At 41.8% G+C, this 18,965-nt stretch overlaps 7 protein-coding genes across 7 annotated transcripts; 2 read left to right on the forward strand and 5 right to left on the reverse strand.

The window, feature by feature from the left end:
- Positions 1-5,388: 5,388 nt before the first annotated feature.
- M438DRAFT_360380 (uncharacterized protein) lies at positions 5,389-6,657 on the reverse strand (the record flags this gene model as incomplete). Its single annotated transcript, XM_029907429.1, has 9 exons — positions 5,389-5,474; positions 5,560-5,562; positions 5,781-5,832; positions 5,968-5,985; positions 6,036-6,062; positions 6,105-6,196; positions 6,282-6,304; positions 6,407-6,423; positions 6,631-6,657. The coding sequence occupies 9 exons, from the start codon at positions 6,655-6,657 to the stop codon at positions 5,389-5,391; spliced, it is 345 nt and encodes a 114-aa protein (XP_029754749.1).
- A 2,069-nt stretch (positions 6,658-8,726) lies between these two features.
- M438DRAFT_389686 (beta-lactamase/transpeptidase-like protein) lies at positions 8,727-9,738 on the forward strand (the record flags this gene model as incomplete). Its single annotated transcript, XM_029909038.1, has 2 exons — positions 8,727-9,545; positions 9,598-9,738. Coding segments are annotated over 2 exons (960 nt in total), but the record flags the coding sequence as incomplete, so codon positions are not given.
- A 171-nt stretch (positions 9,739-9,909) lies between these two features.
- On the reverse strand, positions 9,910-11,973 carry M438DRAFT_329617 (uncharacterized protein; the record flags this gene model as incomplete). The annotated part of the gene is made up of 1 exon (XM_029903259.1): positions 9,910-11,973. One exon carries the CDS (start codon positions 11,971-11,973, stop codon positions 9,910-9,912), a length of 2,064 nt encoding a protein of 687 aa, XP_029754751.1.
- Positions 11,974-12,949: 976 nt separating this feature from the next.
- On the reverse strand, positions 12,950-13,379 carry M438DRAFT_360382 (uncharacterized protein; the record flags this gene model as incomplete). Its single annotated transcript, XM_029907430.1, has 2 exons — positions 12,950-13,192; positions 13,239-13,379. 2 exons carry the CDS (start codon positions 13,377-13,379, stop codon positions 12,950-12,952), a joined length of 384 nt encoding a protein of 127 aa, XP_029754752.1.
- Positions 13,380-14,778: 1,399 nt separating this feature from the next.
- On the reverse strand, positions 14,779-16,008 carry M438DRAFT_378783 (NADH:flavin oxidoreductase/NADH oxidase family protein; the record flags this gene model as incomplete). The annotated part of the gene is made up of 3 exons (XM_029908849.1): positions 14,779-15,369; positions 15,420-15,878; positions 15,937-16,008. 3 exons carry the CDS (start codon positions 16,006-16,008, stop codon positions 14,779-14,781), a joined length of 1,122 nt encoding a protein of 373 aa, XP_029754753.1.
- Positions 16,009-16,620: 612 nt separating this feature from the next.
- M438DRAFT_285397 (uncharacterized protein) lies at positions 16,621-18,133 on the reverse strand (the record flags this gene model as incomplete). Its single annotated transcript, XM_029901524.1, has 3 exons — positions 16,621-16,888; positions 16,942-17,051; positions 17,102-18,133. 3 exons carry the CDS (start codon positions 18,131-18,133, stop codon positions 16,621-16,623), a joined length of 1,410 nt encoding a protein of 469 aa, XP_029754754.1.
- A 296-nt stretch (positions 18,134-18,429) lies between these two features.
- Positions 18,430-18,888, forward strand: M438DRAFT_401081 (uncharacterized protein; the record flags this gene model as incomplete). Its single annotated transcript, XM_029909507.1, has 2 exons — positions 18,430-18,582; positions 18,643-18,888. The coding sequence occupies 2 exons, from the start codon at positions 18,430-18,432 to the stop codon at positions 18,886-18,888; spliced, it is 399 nt and encodes a 132-aa protein (XP_029754755.1).
- Between the last annotated feature and the right edge of the window lie 77 nt (positions 18,889-18,965).

Here is an 18,965-nt window from a genome sequence, read left to right on the forward strand (position 1 = left end):
CTACTCTAGTCTACTATAGGAAGGCTATAGGGGAATATGCTATAGGAGAGCATCTTAGGGTTAGATAGTAGTAGAGGGGGACTAGATATAGGGTTAGTGCTACTTTGCATGTAGGGTGTTACTACTACGCGCTATTCGCTAATAAGGCTTAATATGTCTATATAGGTTTTCACGTCTAAATTAGTACGTTAATTAGGCATGTTTAGAGACGATAAGGAAGCATCCTCTATGCTAGAGTTAGCCTCTATAGAAGAACTACTATAGTAGTAGTTATTATAAGTACATATATAACTAAACGCATATAAGAGCATAGTATTACGCATATAAGTATATATGTCCTCTAAATTGTCTCCTTCTCTTTTAGCGAGTTCTAATTTAGTAACCTCCTCTTCTTAGCGTAATTCCTCGCTTAGTAGATAGCTATTATCTTCTTTAGGTATAGTGTTAATAGTAGGAGAATAGGTAGTAGTAGAATAGATAGAAGGATTAAGGTAGATAGATATTAGTATAAGGATTAGGGTATACGACTAGTATAATACTTAGGCGTAGTGTAGGTCTATAGTTAATATAAGCGGCTAGCTTTTAGTTATAAAATTACCTAGGTAAGACTAATCGACTTTATAGAAATGTCTAAAAGGTAAATAGAAAATTACCTAGGGCGTTTTATATAGAGAAGATGTTACCTAGGTAAGTTTATATACTAGATTACTTACTAGGATCTATTAGGATTATAGTATATTAGTCCTATGCCTAGTTATTATTTATAGTTTGCCTTAGGAGGAGGTGTTTAGGTAGGGGTTTAGATCCTAATAAAAGAAGGGGTAGCCTATCATTATTAGTTAATACCTATTACGACCCCTTAGACTATAGGTATTAACTAAATAGAGACCCTAGGGAGGGGAGAGAGTTAGTAGTATTTTCTTAATTACAACCTAGGATTAATAGTAAGTTCTATAGCGGATTTCCTTCTATTTAGAGCGCTGCTAACCCTATAGTAAGCGACTTAACGCTAGGAATTATAGGAGAAGGTAGTATAGTCCTATATCTTTCCCTATTTGTACTATATGTAGTAGAGCTACTTATTATAGGTTATAGACGTCTTATTAGTAATACGTTACTTAAAGTAGTTAATAGGGGGCGATTACTTTTAGATAGGGCAGAGCTAGTAGAAGGAATTCTACGAGTATTGTTAGTAGACTAGTAGACAAGCTAAGTAGTATTACGTTGCTATGCTAGTGTATGCGAAGCTTATGCTAGATTATCTAGCTATCTATATACTAGGGATAACTACGAGGAGCTTAGAAGGTAGAAGCTATATGCACTTATATAACGCTATAGCTACGAAGCTTATAACGAACTAGCTAGGTATTAATATATAGGTAATGACTATAGCTAGGGGTTTAGGAGATAGAATCTACGCGTAGGTGTACTAGACTATACCTATAATGATTATAATGAACTAACTAATTCCCTATACGCTTAAGGTAAATAGGAGGGGTTTAGTAGCTACTAATCTAAAGTACGTGTTAACTACGAGGATTGCAATAAACGTGCTAAGCCCCTATACGTTAGCAATAAATATAAGGAGTTCGCTAGAGATCGTAGGGTTAGCTTAGAGAATTGTTTAAAGTAATCGTGTATTAGGGCCATCTACTATAGTAGTAGTAGTAGTAGTAATGTACTTAGTAGAGCGCATATACTAACTATTAATATATCTTCCTCTTTAATTTTAATAGTGTCGTTAAGGTTACTAAACTCCTCTTCCCTAAGTAGAGAAGAAGGAGGGCAATCTATAGTAACTTAGGACCCTATAATAGACCTAGCTATATACTAATGATCCTCTATTTAAGGTAGTAGCTAAACTATAGATAGGTCTATTACTATTACTAAGCTACTATCTAAAACCTTGTTTTTAATATAGGTTGCATAAAGTTGTATTAGTTATGTTAACTATAATAGTATAGTATAAACGGAATCTACTTTATTACTTAGTAGTTAATAGGGTAGTATTAAAGTAACATTAGTTAGAGATAATAATATATACTACTTAATAGAGATTACTACTATATATAGATATAGTAAATTAGTATGTTATCGAGTATAGACTACTTTACTAGCTACATAAACTAGAGAAAGGTAGACTTAGGTAGCCATAGTAGTAGTTAGTACGTCGGTAGCTAGTAGGGTCCCTATAGTATAGCTATACTATTCTATATTATATTAAGGTATTAATAATGTATAATTAGCTGTAGTCGATAAGCTTAATATAGGGTATGCTACTATAGTTATAGTATTAGCTAAACTTAGGAGGTTATACGTAGTTAAGGATTTAGTAGTAGTTTTAGCAAACTCCGTTTCTACTAGGGAAGAGCGAGCAAGGGAGCTCTTAAGCTTAAGCTATTGCCTAGTTTCGGTCTATATACTAGCATCCTTAGCATTAGGTAGGGCCTTAATGTTAGATAAAACAGATACTATAGCTACTACCTATAGGGCCCTAGTAGGTAATAGGCTAAAGGTTTCATATAGGAGTACAACGTTAATTATGCCTTATATAATGTCCTTATTCTCTTCGAGTATCATTAGGTTATTAAGCTACTCTATAATGTTAAGGGTTTATAAGATAGGTATAGTACTACCTAGTAGGTAGGAGGATCTATAATAAGATAGGTTCTTAGGCTATAAATCTAAGGGACTAGTTAATGTAGTGTTCTAGGACTATAAGTTATAGGTAAAGGCTATAGAGCTATACGACTAGCTATTCTAACTTCTTTAATTCTAAGTCTACTTTAAAGGGCTAGTAGAGGCTATATTTCTCTACCTTATAGTAGCCTATTAAGTATATAGTCGAGTGTCTAAAGGTTATATTTTAGCTAATATTAGTATCTATACTAGGCCTAATAAGGTAGATAATGTTAATCTTCTAGGTGCTACTACTAAAGCTACTACTACTATACTACTAGATAACGCGATAGGGGTAGGTAATATGTTTATAGCTTACGCACGTCTTCTATCCTTTGCTTTCTATTTTATTGCCTCTTTATAAGCCTCGAGCTCTTTAGGTATAAGGTATATAAGCTTCGCCTTTCTTCCTATAGCGAACGTCCTAAGTAGTTTTAGTGTATTACCTATATAGTAGTCTTAAGGTAGGGTTTTAAAGTCGAGGCACTTATTTAATTTCTTAGTAGAAATAAATCTAAATAATTTACATTTTAAATAAGTATATCCTTAAAGGGGTATAGGAGTTACATATAGACGTAAAACTACCTAGGTAAATTTATGCATATATTACGCTAAGTAAAAAGGTGTAAAAGGTATAATATACTAGTTAAGTAAAAGAAAATGCTAGTTATAGCTATTATTAGGTAGATGACCCTAGTAGTAATATAAAGCTTAGGGCATTTTTATATTAGCTAATAAGATTATAATCTACTATGAGTACTATTCTACTCTCTATTACCCTTTACTTACGTATTATAATGCCCTTTACTTCTACTCTATAACGCCCTTTACTTCTACTCTATAATACCCTTTAACTTCTATACTATAAAACTCTTCCTTTACTTCTACGCTATAATGCCCTTTACTTCTATATTATAACGCCCTTTACTTCTATATTGTAATGCCCTTTACTTCTATATTATAATGCCCTTTACTTCTATATTATAACGCCCTTTACTTAAAAACTACCTAGGTAAATTTACTTAAAAACTACCTAGGTAAATTCACTTAAAAACTACCTAGGTAAATTTATGCGCGTATTATACTAAGTAAGAAGATACAAAAGGCATAATATGCTAGATAAGTAAGAAAGAATACTAATTATAGTTATTATTAGATATAACCCTAGTAGTAATATAGATCTTAGGCGTCTTTATATTAGCTAATTAGATTACGTTTAAAAGTAAACACCCTTCTACTCTATAATGCCCCTTTACTTATATATCGTAATGCCCTTTACTTATATATTGTAATGCCCTTTACTTATGTATTATAATGCCCTTTACTTATATATTATAATGCCCTTTACTTTATAGAATTTATGTAACTTACTATCGCTATTACTATTGTAGCTTAGTCGTTTACTTTAGCGCATTATTCTCTTTTGTTTACTAAGTACGCCCTACGCCTCTAGCATCTCTAATTTTGCTAGCTTAGTTATTATGTTTAGTAACTATATTGCTATATAAAGTAGAAGGTATATAGTATATTATAATGCCCTTTACTTATATATTATAATACTCTTTACTTTATAGAATTTATATAACTTACTATTACTATTACTATTATAGCTTAGTTATTTACTTTAGCGCATTATTCTCTTTCGTTTACTAAGCACGCCCTACGCCTCTAGCATCTCTAATTTTGCTAGCTTAGTTATTATGTTTAGCAACTATGTTACTATATAAAGTAGAAGGTGTGTAGTATAAGCATATAGAAGTATGTCGTAATGCTCTTTACTTATATATTATAGCGCTCTTTACTTAAGTATTATAATGCTCTTTACTTATATATTATAATGCTCTTTACTTATATATTATAATACTCTTTACTTATATATTATAATAGCCTCTACGTATATATCGCATAGTTTTAATGTTCTTTACTAAGGATCCCTACTAAATATATAAGCTAATAAGAGAACGAATAAAACTAAACCTTAAATCTTTCCCTAGATTTTAAATCCTAAACCTAACCCTTTACCTCTAATAACTTATAACTATTACTACGAATACTTTAAATACTTCCTCCTACGTATAACTATAATTAAACAAGATATAAGAAATCTAAATAAGCTATTCTTTTTATAGTATAGCAATTATAAATACTCTACTTCTACTTTAAATATTTATTAACCTAATTAATATAGATTAGACCCCCTAAAATTAAATGGATTAGACCCCCCCAAAATTTCCCCCCCTACCTAAAATTAAATGGATTAAGCCCTAATCTATAACTTTATAGAAGATTAGGGACCTACTAGATACGAAAATTCAAAATATAATTAACTTATAGTATAGGAATCTTAGCATTATCTATAATATCTACTAAGGGACCCCCTAGTTAGTACATTACTATAGTGCCTTTAATAAGTAGATTATTATTAGCTTAGTTAATATTATCTAGAAGTACGTTACCTCCCCTATTAAAGAATATATCTAGCTCTTAATTTAACTACTAGTTAGTAGCACTAAGTAGCTTAGTAGACTTATATAGAACTAGTATAGTATTACTAGTATAGAGGTAGTTAAACATAGTAGTTCTAAGGTATATATAGGCTTAGTAATAGAGGTAGCATTACTAGCTATTAACCTTAATAATCTAATCTACCTCCTTTATATAGATAAAGCTATCTATACTAGGGAACTACTATACTAGCTTAATGTAGCACTACTTAATAATATGCGCTAGAAGGTATTCCTCTTTATCGAAGTTAGCTACATAGTTGCTATACGCCTCTAGAGACTCTAGCTTAACTAGAATTATATAGTCCTCTCTACTAAACTACTTTAGCTAATAAAACATTACTTCTAGAGCTCTAGTAATAGTGTAAGGGCGTACTAGCTACTTATAAATAGAGTAGCTATTCTAGACCTCTATAAAGCTATTACTAATAGAGCGTATAATTAGTACATAGATAGTAGGGAAGGCGATTCTATTAAACAAGTAGAGACTATTATAGAGGCTAAGTACGCTAAGGGTCTTAAACTAAGCTCTCTACGCACTAAGGTTACTAGTAACTAGCTAATACTACTAGAACTTAATACGCTAGTTCTACTTACTAGTACTATATTTAAAATAGTCCTTAAAGGGAATAGGCTCTATTAATCTAAACTATTGTATCTCGTAGTATACTTATGCTACTATTATAGTCTCTACGCTATAGTTAGATTAAACAAATATAGGTTAGAAGCTAGTACTATAGACGGTATAGATATATTAAGTAAGGATAGAGACTATAGAGCGTACTAAGATGCTAATATAGAACTATATAACGTAGTAAGAGAAGGAGTTAATAGCAGCATAGATCTATATACCCTATAGCTTAAGCTTATAGTACGCATCTATAGACTACGTATAATTTAGCCTAGGGAACGTAACCTTACTATAGTAGTATCTAGTCTTCTTCTAACGCTAAGAGTAGCCTTCGCTATAGCCTTTAAGATTAAGAGTACGTATAATAGAATAGAGGCAGTTACTATATTATAGAATGTATTAGTTTATAATTCTTACTAAGGAGCTACTAAGGGACAAAAATGTAGGATTTTAATAGAAGAACTTACTAACTAATAAAGTAATACTTTTGCTATATATACGTATATAACTTTCCTATACTATAGTTATATATATGCCCTTATTAATACTTAGTAGTAAGAGCCTCCTTTATAGTAACTTCTATTCTATCTACCTTCCCTTCTTAAACGTCTATTCGTCGTAGTAGACTAAGTTCCTTCTAGAGTTCTATAACCTTACGCTCTATAATAGGACTAAAGCTATCGTTATTAAGCGTAGATGCTATAAACTTGTTAGTAAAGTTAAACTTCTAGTAGAGCTCCTAGATCTAAACCTTAGTAGCCTCTATATTAGTTAATTTAGTATTTACTTTAATGTTTTACTATACGAGCTACTTACGTAGAGTTTACTCGCTAATATAGACATTATATTATAGATAGGGTATCTTAACTATACGCTTTTAATCTATTCTATTACGTATCTAGCGTATAATATTATCCTTAAAGCTAGTAAGGTCGATAGCCTTACTATAAGGCATAGTAATAGTAAGGGTAATAATATAGTAGTAGGGGCGTTAATAGTAGGCGTATTAGTAATAGTAATATAGAGGGTATAAGTAGAAGGTAGAGTAGTAATAATGACGACGATAATATATTAAAATAATAATAAAGAAAGTAAATAAATAGACCTTTCTAATTCTCTATAAGGGATCTACTAAGAGGCTAAAGCTAGCATTTAGCTAAGGATTTAAGGATTAGAGAATTAGAAAATTAGAGGATTTAAGAAGTTCGCTGTTTTATAGGTATAGTTAACCTTCCTACTAAGGCATAAAGAAGGACTTATATAATAATCTAGCATTAAAATAGGCGCGCTATATAATTATAGTGTAGTAAAATAGTTCTAATATTAGCTTTAAGAAAGAAGGAGTAATATATATAACCTTCCTACATCTCTAAAGAATAAACCTTTATCTAGGACGTATAACGAAATGTAACTTTCTAGAAGGTTAATCCCTTTACTACTTTCGCCTATTAACCTAACTATTACTTTTAATAGTAAGTAATAGGATGCTCTAGCTATTAACTCTAAGTTTCGTTTTTTTTAAGCTAATACTAGAGAAGAGAAGAGTCTAATGTTTTATGTTACTTAGAGACATCTCTATAAGCTAGCCTATAGACTAATCGCGCCTTACGCGGCTATATTACTTTACTTACTTAAGTATTTATAGAATAATAAGAAAGAGTAGGCTATTTTTACTTTTATAGTAGCTAGATAACAATTATATAAGACTATCCTTAGCCTATACGCCTATATCCTTAGAGCTAGCTACCTAAGACCTATCTTACTATAACGCGAATAGATAGTCCCTAAGTCTAATGTCTAAGCACTTTTATCTCCTATCTCTTATATTAATTCCCTTATACGTACTCGCCTATCGCATTAATCTAGCTAAAGCCTTCTATTTAGAAACCCTAACTCTAGCTTATAGTTCGTTAAGGTAGTAAATAATATCTCTCCTCCTTACTAGGACAATTTACTATAATAGCTATCGTAATGATCTTCTTTAGACGGCCATTAACGTTGCATTAGAACGCTTAATATCTGTCTATATCGTATCTCTCTATAGATTCGCTATCGCGTGCTTTATTACGAATTAAGATAACTAGGAAGAATATCCTACGCGGTTTTATTAAGCTTATAAATTTAAGTAATCTCTACTTTACCTTATTAAATTATAGTCTATATTATGAAGAAGCTATATACTACTTTTTCTTTACTAAGAGATCTAGTATCCTATTCTAGGGAAGTAAATATAATCGGTTCCTTAAAGTTAAAGTAGCTATAAAAGCTTACTCTATAGACTAAGTCCCTATCTAAACCCCTAACTCTAGCACCTATTAGATTATAATAGGCTATATCTACTTACTACTATACTAGAGCTTACTTCTTCTATTATATCTATGTCTATTTTAGTAGTAGAGCGTAGAGATATCCTTTGGCCAAAAATTATCTATCTAAAGGAGTTATTAGCCTTTATACTTATCTCTATTAACGTCGACTATAAACACTAAAAGACCTATATAATAGTATCTTTACCTACTAGCTATTAGCTCTATTTAGTTTCTAAGGTCTATAATTCAAATTCTTCTTTCCTGTTTCCTAGACACTTAACTCTATATTAAATAGTCCTCCTATCTTCTAGCTAACTATTAATAATCTTCTAAGCATATTACTATGTAGGCCCTCGAGAACAAGGTTAAGGTAGTATTAGCGTATAAGAAACTTTCTAGCTATGTACTATAAGCTATTTTAGGCGATAGTACACAACATAACGATCGTGGACTAGGAGTATACTAATATATATTAGGGATGAATAGATATAGTAGAACCTTTAGCTTTTGATCTGCTAGCCTAGACTTAAATCTCTCTAAAGCACTAATATCTTTGCCCTTATCTCATGTAGCAAGATCATCGTTTCTGTGGCCATACTCTAGCTCGTCGAACGTGGCTTAATTGGACTTGATTCTAATGTGGGCGTCCTGCTTCCTAAGTTACCTCGGACTGTCATCGCTGAAATCGACGACCACGGGAGCCCTGTACTTAAAGATCGCGACTCGCCGATCAAACTTAATGACCTTCTCACGCACGCAGCTGGACTTCCGTACTTCCACCCTCTTCTGTCGAACTACCTGGACAGCATTGGCAAGAGACCATTGCAAGGCGCGACTGTCGCCGAGCGTTTCGGCCTCCCTCAAGTTGCTGAGCCTGGCGAATCTTTCGATTACGGCTGCTCCTTCGACTGGCTGGGCAAGATCATCGAAAGGTTGACTGAATCTGACCTCGATTCGTATGTCGACGAAAACATTTGCAAGCCACTCGGCATCACAGACATCTTCTTTTCCATGGCTCGCCTTGAAGATCTGCAGCACAGGCTTGTGTCAACAGTCAAGATCGATGAGCAAGGGATGGCAGTACCAGATACGCAAGGCTCGATCAACGACGGCATTACGGAGTGTTTCGGAGGACAGAGCGGGCACGCCAATCTGGACAGTTTGCTGACCATCTTGCAATCGCTGTTGTCCAACGACGGAAGGTTGCTAAAACCAGAAAGCGTTACAGAGATGTTCAAGCCTCAACTTGGCGAATCAAGCAGACGTGCCCTGAACGAACAGATCAAGACTCGAAGTGGTCTTGTACATCTTTTCACCGAAGGCAAGGGTGATTACGATTGGAGCTTCGCAGGAAGAGTAAAGCTTTCCAAGGACGGGACAGTCGAGCGTACTGACTGGTTTGGCATGATGAACACGCATTGGGTGAGCAGTACTTCAACATTTGCGAGAGACCACTCACTGACGCCTTCGGCAGTTCATTGATCACACTCGAAACTTTTGCGGCATCTTTGGCACTCAACTTTTGCCTATGGGCGAACCGGGGGTGGAGAAATTGTGCCTTGAGTGGGTTGATGCAATCAGTCACCAACATGAGGCTGCTGCGTGGAAAGCCTGAGGATAATGAAGTCTGTGACAGCACTCCGCTGTTGTGGAAACTGAGGAAATTATTTGAAAAGGGATGGAAAAGTGGGGTTGATTCAGGTTGGAGATTAAGCGCATTCGCCGTTCTTGGTCGAATCTACAAGATCCACCAGGCGCAGACGCAACATTGCTCTATGATTGCAGCTTAGATACTTAACCTATTACTCTTTCTAGTTTCCTCGACATACCCCATCTTACGTCCTGTCACCCACAACTGAACCTGCTCTGCCTTCTTGTCGGTTTTGGCATTTCCAGGGCTGTATCGGACGACATCGCCTTGTGTGACGTTGAATGAGGTGCATCCGTGCTTCTCACTCGTTTTGTTGTTGATGACCCAGCGTGCAACAAGCTTCATACCAGGATCCCAACCACCTACTGTACCCACGATACCCCCAGTCACCTTGATGACTGGATCAGACTGTCGAGCTAGTGCAGCTTCGTGACCACCGCGACCGATGACCTCGTTCCAGGTGTTTCCGCGCGACGTTCCCAAAGTCAGGTTGGCATGGAGTGGGGTCGCTCCATCTGGGGCATGATCATCGACCCATCTTTTGACAAGTTCAAGATAGTCCCAGGCCTCCATACCTCGGTAGAAACCACCATGCGTCTTTTCCGGAAGAATGGATATCGTAGCCCAGTCTTGTCCACCCAGCGTCTCGACTCGGCTCTTGAATTCAGCCACGCCCTCGTTCAAAAAGTAGTCGTCCCATGTTCCCACGGAAATGTGAACACGATCACGCAAGACTTCGCCCAAGCGCAAGGAGCTGTTCCAGTTGGTGACAATATGATGAGCCAGGTCCATTGATTCCCAATATTTGACAGCTTCGGGGTAGATTTCTCCGGTGACTTTGTTCCATGGCTCCAGAGGATAGCCATTGAGACCTTGTACTCCAAAGACGGCGTTCCAGATATCCCACTGTAGAGAAGAGCGCGAAGAGGTGCCGAAGGTCAGTTCCCAGTGATTCTCCGTGGCGGTGCTGGCCAAGACTTGCTGCGTACCATTGACGAACTCTCGAATCGAAGGTATGTCACTTCCGTTGGGATATTTGTATGCGTTTGTACTATTGTACAAAGGTATAGCTTGATGTTTGTGGAAGTCCAAAGAGTCGGGATAAGACGAGAAACAAGCACCGAAAAGGTCAGGTCGGAAGATCAAATTGGCGGCAGATTCCCATCCTCCGGTCGAGCCACCGTCCTGAATGCGGGCATACGGCTTTGGTATCGTGTTGAAACGTGCTTCGAGATACGGAATCAGCTCTTCATTTATCGCATCACCATATGGACCAAGATTCGCCGTGTTGACAGCGTAAGAGTCATCGTAATAAGGTGTTTCGTGACGGAATGCAATGAGGATCATCTTTGGAGTCTCGCGACTAGTTTTGTTGCCAGATGCGGGAATGACACCCGAGTCCCATGCCTCCTTGAAGCTAGCCTTTGTCGAGTAGGAGTCCGGTCCATCGCCTTCTGCCCAATGATTCTGTGAATATATGACTGGGTATCGAGTGGCGTTGTCATGGGCATTGTAGCCGTGCGGGAGCAGAACGTTCGCACCCAAGAACATGTCACGACCCCAAAAGTCGCTAAGCTTCTTGCTTCGTATCTTGATGTGTTTGAGATACTGCGTGTCTTCATAGTTGCCTTGGGCGCAGCCGCCAACCTCATGACCTGAAAAGTCAAGGAATGGTACCGTATTGTTCCAGAGCAACTTGATAGTCTGTGCCTTGCCCGAGATATGAACATCGATTATGTCAGAAGCCAAGTCGCCAACCCCAGATACAGGGGGGCTTCCGTCACCACAGGGAAACTTGAGTCTCACTACAGATCCATCGCTACGTGTGGCAGTGTCATATCTCTTCAAGAATGCTTGAGCACGGTAGTTGCCAACTGGAATGTCGTTAAGCGTCTCGAGCGGCCAGCCGAAAACGCCTGTGTCGGTATGGTCTCGAGTCCTACCTGAAAGCTTGATCGTGTCGTTGTGGTGAAGGTTGTTGACGTTCATACCGAAGAAGAAATCTTGTGTCGTGGTATCATCAGTGTCGTCAAGAGGATCTGTCCCGTTGGGTGAAAGGATGAACATGACTCTTCCTGTTGTGCCATTTCCGACAGATACTGCTCCAGCAGACAATTGCACACTGATGGCATGAGGGTTGGCAGAAATGATTGGAAGGATGGAAAGCAGGAAGAGAGTGACTAGCGACACCCTCGACATTGAGAGCTTCTGCAGTGAGAAGGTAAGCCGATTCTGCGACATGTTGCAGGATCCGGCTCGACAATTGCTCCGGAGGCACAATGAACAGAGGAACGAATCGCTCAAGGCTGCGAAGATTGTATTTCTTTTGAAGTCCAGGTTTAGAGGGCGGGCTGTGTTCAGTGCTTGCTCATTGAAGATTGATCACCATGCCGAGCATTTGGCTGTACGCCACTTCTTGCTAGCGTTATCGCATACCGAGTGGGGAATGCTTCGCCTTCACTACTATGGCCTTGAGACTACGTCCTGCAAGGTAACAATCTTCTGCACTCTCATGCTACCATCGTTGTGACATCTTTCATTGTTCCTTGTTCCAACTCTTCGGTCTTTGGCCATTGCGATGGGAGATTATTCTAGATGAAGACGGAGATAAACCTGTAAGCCCATGCTCGTATAGACAGGCTAGCGGAATGAGGAAGGTGGTGTACCAGGGTCTACTCTGCTCGACGGGATCCGGTGTTTGTCTGTAATTTTGATAAGACGGAAAAGCAACTTCAGTTTGTCATGCTCATGAGTCGATCTTGGGTCGTGGTATGTAGGCTTCTTCGTGGCCAAAGCATGGAGAAATGTCGCGAAGCTTGGAGGACTGCTCCATAGCCAAACGCCGCGGCCGCCGCTTTGTTATCGATAACAATCATCGAGACTTCGATAACAATCATCGAGACTTCGCACAGGTCGTCAACATCGTCACCAAACACGCTGCAATAACACACAACATCTTCTGTGATAATTCGCCGCGACAGTCGCACGCGTCACGTTAGAAGGCCATCGCTACGTGCTATCAGCACAATTCGCCCGCCCGAAACCGTCGCGCCAAAAGCCGGCAGACGCGAAGTCGTCCTCGTCGCAGTCTCCGAAGCCACTGAACCATCGCCCTTGACACACGACCAGAGTACAGCCATTCCCATCACAAGAGAACCCAGAGTCCGAGCAAACGTCACTTGCGCATCGATACGCTTCCGTCGGCGCCATGGCCCTCCCTAGGTTCCTGCAAGCTCGCGAGTCCCGCCTGGAGTCGAAAGGTGCCTTGCGCCATGATCCTTGAGCATCCGCGCATCGACTGCATCAGCTCAATGATCCGGCCGTCTCCTGAGTCCACCGCCTCTCCGTTCGCCTCCTCCGCCTCCAGATTTCTGTGCGCCTTCCTCCTCTCCATCCCTATCATCCCGACCTCGCAGACCTGGAACACAAGACTCAAGAAGAAACGCGTCAAGAGCAGGAAGTACATAAAACACCCACAACACCGCGCCATCGTACAGCGCCGTCTGCCTATTTGTCGACAACTCAGGTCCTGCCCGATCAAGAGCTGGGGCTGTAAGAGCAAGGATACACAAACAATCTACAACCTTCTGCACCCTCATCGTCATGGTGGGCTACCTGCACCTTGTCCTTCCAGACTCGGCGCTTGAGTGTGTTCGCCCACACGTTCCTCGCGGCAGCCAAAGCACAAAGTCGCGCGAAACTTCTACCAGCATTTGAACCCATGGCCAGTTCAAGAGGACCTTCTTGTAGGTCCAAGCCTTCGCGAAACGCCCACGGTAATGCTCGCTTAGAGCCCCAATCACTCTGAGAAGCCCATAGCAACCTCTTGCTCTCGATTCGCGAACACCGATCCACCATCTCGTCGTCCCGGTGCTTACAAGCCGAGCGATAACGAACAAGGAGCAAAGGTCAGACGAGCATGGCCGTCAAGACTCAAGAGCATGGATGCACACAAATACAGGACCTTCCCGCAGAGGCTACAGTCGTAGCGTCGCCAGCTTGACTTTCATCTTTCATCCCAAGGTGTTCGCGACCTCAGCACTTAATTTGTCAGCTCGTCACAATGTTCCCCCGTCAAGTTATCGTAGTCTACAAACTCCCAAGGCTGCCTCCATGTGCGTTCAATCCTACGGCATTCAGAAACACAGGTCAAAGACGCCTTCGCTTCCGTCCCCTTTGCCATTGGGTTCAGGGAGTTTCCGTCACGACGCCTACCTGCGGATCCTTGTCCTGAAACAGATCGATCTATTCTGGATCTTCGACTGAGTGCAGTCATGATTGCCAATCGCAGGGGCTGCACTACATTCTGCGATCTTCTGACGACCTTTCGTGCTCTACCTGCAACGCATCGTTCCAGTTTTGAAGGTCTACCTTGCACTCGAAAGCCCAAAACGGAGTGAGCCAAGGACCTTGCTACCACCCAAACTTTTCCTGCACCGCTCCACTTTTTGTTGATTGAGACTGATTCCCATCTCTCTCGAGCTTCTGCCTTTCTGTATCGCCACACTGTAAGACTTATGCCATGATACTGTGAATGCCTGGTTCTCCTCTACAGTTCTGGCGCCGCTTCATCCAAGCTTATAGCTAAGTATAGAAGGTGTCCTCGGTCGTACACATACATCGCAGAGCCTCGCAAGGTAGTACCACGCAATACAGACGTCTAAAAAGGGCAAAAGAAGTCTTAAGGGCCTGGTCGATACAGTTAAGTCATCCGAGTCATCTTGCAAAGGATCATCATGATGATGCGAGAGTTTCGGAGCAGGCATGTTGTTGTACGATGTATTGGCACCTATTGTGACGCTACCTATGTCGTTGGCGTTGCTCCCTTCCCGATACGTTTGACCATCTTTGTGGAGCGCTTTTACGGCGTAGCCAGTTCCTGGGCTCGAGTAGGATAGTCACACGTACCTGACGTTTTATTTACAGTAGGGGCCAAGACAGCGTGCCGTGTTGAATCTATAAGTACCAATATGAGTCCCTCTGAACGCTGATATCCAAGACTTCTCAAGCCCCGATCTGAGCGTTGTACTCCGCACAATAAGGATAGTCGATATAGCCATGAGGATCCTGCGTAGCATAAAAGGTTGAGCGATCGTACCCAGTAAGCTCGATGCCGTTTTTGATCTTGAAGACAAGGTCAGGATTGCTGATGAAGTAACGACCGAACACAATGACAACATCAGAGTCTTTGTAGACCTCATCCACGCTCTCACGGGCGCTATCCGGCTTGAACCCTCCGGCAAGGAAGATAGGGGATGTGTGTCCCCAAAGGTCGATGGCGAATCCGTTGGCACCAGAAGAACCATTGCAGTCGCTAGCTCCAGCGATTCTCGACTCCACGAGGTGGAGGTACGCAAGTCCGAAAGTGCGAAGGCTGGAAACAAGGTGCGAGAATTGCGGTATCGGATCCTCCATGTTCATACCCTGGAAGGAACTCCAAGGCGAGAGTCGAAGGCCAACCTTTTCCTTGCCAACAGCATCAACGACCGCCTTTGTGACTTCGAGAGCGAAACGACTTCGATTTTCAATACTTCCACCCCATTTGTCATTGCGCTTGTTGCATGTGTCTTGGGTGAACTGATCAATGAGGTAGCCCTGGAATCAAAGTCAGTCATGCCGATAGCGAACTAAGGCAATGGACGTACATTGGCAGCGTGAATCTCAACTCCATCGAAGCCAGCTTGATGCACAGCAGCACTTGCAGCCCGACCGAAATCAGCAATGAGCTCCAGGATCTCCTCTTCCGACAATTCTTCAGGAACAACGCCACCTTCTTCCATCGGCACTGCGGAACTGCTTTTCAAAGGAAGACCAGTCTCTTTGGAAAGAACTTCAGGCTCTGCCGCGCGACCGAGAGCCCACAACTGGAGGTAGATGTAGCTTCCGGCCTTGTGAACCTCGTCGACAATCGATTTCCAAGCTTCGATCTGCTCTTGGGTGTAGATTCCAGGGACGTTGTGCTGGTTTCCTGCTTTTGCGGAGATGATGGTTCCCTCTGTGATGAGCAGGGTTCCAAGTACAGCCGCAGCGCGTTGTGCGTAATAAGTCTTGCCAAGATCCTGATGGACATGGTCCTCAGAGGCGCGGTACCGGGTGAGCGGCGCCTGTTGGATGATGTTAGTCGTGCAACGACGTTCACTTCAATCCTGTCACTGGACCAACCATGGCTATGCGCGAAGAGAGCTCGATAGCTCCGACCTTCAAGGGGGTGAACAAACGCGTTCCAGTCGACATTTTGATGGTGAGTTGATGGTTTTAAGTGACACAATCGTGTGGGCACCTTTGTCTCTTATACTGCTACAGCGGAGTGTCAGAACCGCCCAACAGAACTGAGAATATTTCTCATGTCTCGCGAATTGATTCTAAATGGCATCATGGTGCTCGATTAGTAAGATCGAGGTGGAGGTAGGCATGAATCATGAGCTCCAAACGTTTGTCCGCAGATTTCCGTGAATGTTTTTGGGTTTTGTGAGATGCTGTCTCTAGGGCAAGAAAGCTCACTAATCAAGAAGGTTTTCTGTTGATGTCGCTTCTGCTGTTTACGAATATCAGTGTATACCTCGAAAAGTGGAGCAGCTCAGTCAGCCACGAGCGAAGTCCAGGGCATGAGTAAGGTGCTCGTAGTAGGCGAACGTTGTGCCAAGCATCGAAGTCTGGTGCTAGCACTTTGCGAAAGCTAATCTTGCACTGTTGAGCTATCCTTACTCATTGCAAGAAGGCCCCGATCCACCTCTGTTTTGCAAATTGCTCGCCAGAAACGACAAACCGATGATGATTTCCCAACATGTCTGAGGGCCCCAAGATGGTTGAGCGCGTACCTGTTGACTGCAACACTTCCATGGCCAGTCAGGTCATCCCAGCAGGGTAGTTTGGTAACATGATTGGCATGAGATCAGGGAAGACCTTGCCAAACTGCGGTGATACAGACCAATGCTTCAGTTCGCGAATGTGCTTCTCAAAAATGGAGTGCAAGACCATATCACCATCGCTTTCAATACAAGCATCAGACAATTCATGCGGCCAGTGTACTTTAACCGCCTGAGTGAAGTTCGCTGTCCATAGGTGATAAGGATAATCATGAGGATACGTAACGATCCTGTCTCGTACCCCTGGCCTGGCAACTGATTAGTCATGTACTCCTAAGGGATTTTTGACTCGGATGCATACCATGGAACATTGTCAATCCATGCAGCGTGAGGAACAGTGATCTGTGTAACAGTCGGCCTCAGCCATTCAGGCATGGATTTATAACTCTTCTGTTCGGGGACAACCATCCACTGACGAAATTAGCAAGCGTGGAAAGTTGAGAACGTACGACTATAATCACCCTCATTGTTCGGTGCATCAGATAGAACAGAGCCAGTTGTTCTGCCTTGCCGACCGATGGAAATGTCAACATCACCTCGCACATGACTTTACTGATTGAATGCACAGAAGAGTCAGGCTGGACATCAAAGAAGCCTCTCACAGATGCACTCTGCGGTCCAGTCACGAACTCCGGTGAAGCCCCATCAGAAAGCGCGTTTCGACTAGTCTGAAGACAGCCAAGTAGAATGTGGTCCAGAGGGCACGTTGCAGGCAGGTGCACTGGTAAGATAGCGCTGACCAATTCGACCGGGTTGCGAAGAGGACTGGCTCTAGCTGATGCATCCATGGGAACGGGAGTGACGGGTGCCGTATTGATTGTAAAGGACGTTATATGCTCGTCCAGGATCTGAGGGTGTCTTGATATCGTGCGCTCTGGGTCAGACGTAACACTTCTTGAGTGAAGAAGTGGGACAACTGTCACGTCGGAGGCCATTGGCGAACCAGACCGAGCGGCAGTGCCACGGTCTGCTGGCAGAGTGACAAACTCATTATGAAAGACAGACGCAGGCAGAGCATTGCGCTCCGACTGAAGGAGCGGGTCATTTGGTCTGGTCTGACCAGTCAAATCGGGTGAGCTCGGCGAAAAGGTCTCGGCGGGAGCATCATCGACCTCCTTTTCCCCTTGTTGACGTGCGTTGGGGAATGCGTGATGGATATCTGCAGCAGTCGTAGCAATGGAAGCGATGCTGTGTAAACGCTGCAAGAGTGTTTCATTTTGCTCGCGAAGACGCTGCGCTTCCTGCAAGAGCCGATTTTCCCGTAACTGCCATTTTGCGCGCAACTCATCAAGCTCCTGTTCTAGACGACGCACATTTTCCTTGTTGCGGTCACGAAAAGCCTGCTGTGCTCGGCGGTCGACGATGCGCTTTTGGCGAAGCTGTTCGGCACTCAAGTTCGATTTGACCCGGGATCTGGACTGGGAAGGGGCTTTCGTTGACGACGAGGTTTCCACGGCAGTTGGAGGATGATCCTGTGCCGTATCGTCATGCATTGACATCAAAGCTGGATGCTGTACAAAATGGAGAGGATGATCAAAGAGGAGATAGAAAGGAATGAATAAGTCGTGGAATGACTAAGTTATCAACGGCTCGTTGTGTCCGTGCCTCGGCTGGACCTACTTTAGACTTTGACAATGACTACAACGGCACCAGGAGATACGAACTACACGCCTCTTGAGTTGTTGAACTGATTGAGCACTACCGCAAACTGGCAGATATTGCTGACCTCTACGCTGTTGTTCTTACACTTCTCCCTAATCTCACTCTCTTACAGTCATCTCTCTGCATCATGGCGACTTCTTCCAGGCCATACAAACTTACCACGCTTGTCAGGCGGAGATCCGACATTACTGAACAAGAATTCCACAAGTATTGGTCTGAGAAACACCCAATCGTTGTCAATGACTGGCTTGCAAGACATGGTGTGGTCAAATATGTCCAGGTAAACACATTCGAAGTTCTCATGAATCACTACCTTGCTAGACTAATGTCTCTTGTCCAGTACCACACACCATTAGAGCTCAGAGAGCAATGCAAGTTCGGTCAGGGCTCAAGTCAGATAGCTGAATTCGATGGTTACGTTGAACTTACTGTTCCAAACATCGAAGTCTTGAAACGTGCTTTCGATGATCCCTTCTACAAGTTGCATGTCGCCCCCGACGAGGCTGTTTTCATAGACGCTCAAGGAACGCGCCGTACATTTGGCTACGAAGAGGTATACATCAAGGATGGAGAGGTCAAAAAGTAGGAAACGTGTTATAGTTCATTCAATGAAACATTCATCGCGTACGCCACCCATACCGATACCGCAATTCACGATGGATC

The sequence above is a fragment of the Aureobasidium pullulans genome (genome assembly GCF_000721785.1).
Source record: "Aureobasidium pullulans EXF-150 unplaced genomic scaffold scaffold_46, whole genome shotgun sequence".
NCBI lineage: Eukaryota > Fungi > Ascomycota > Dothideomycetes > Dothideales > Saccotheciaceae > Aureobasidium > Aureobasidium pullulans.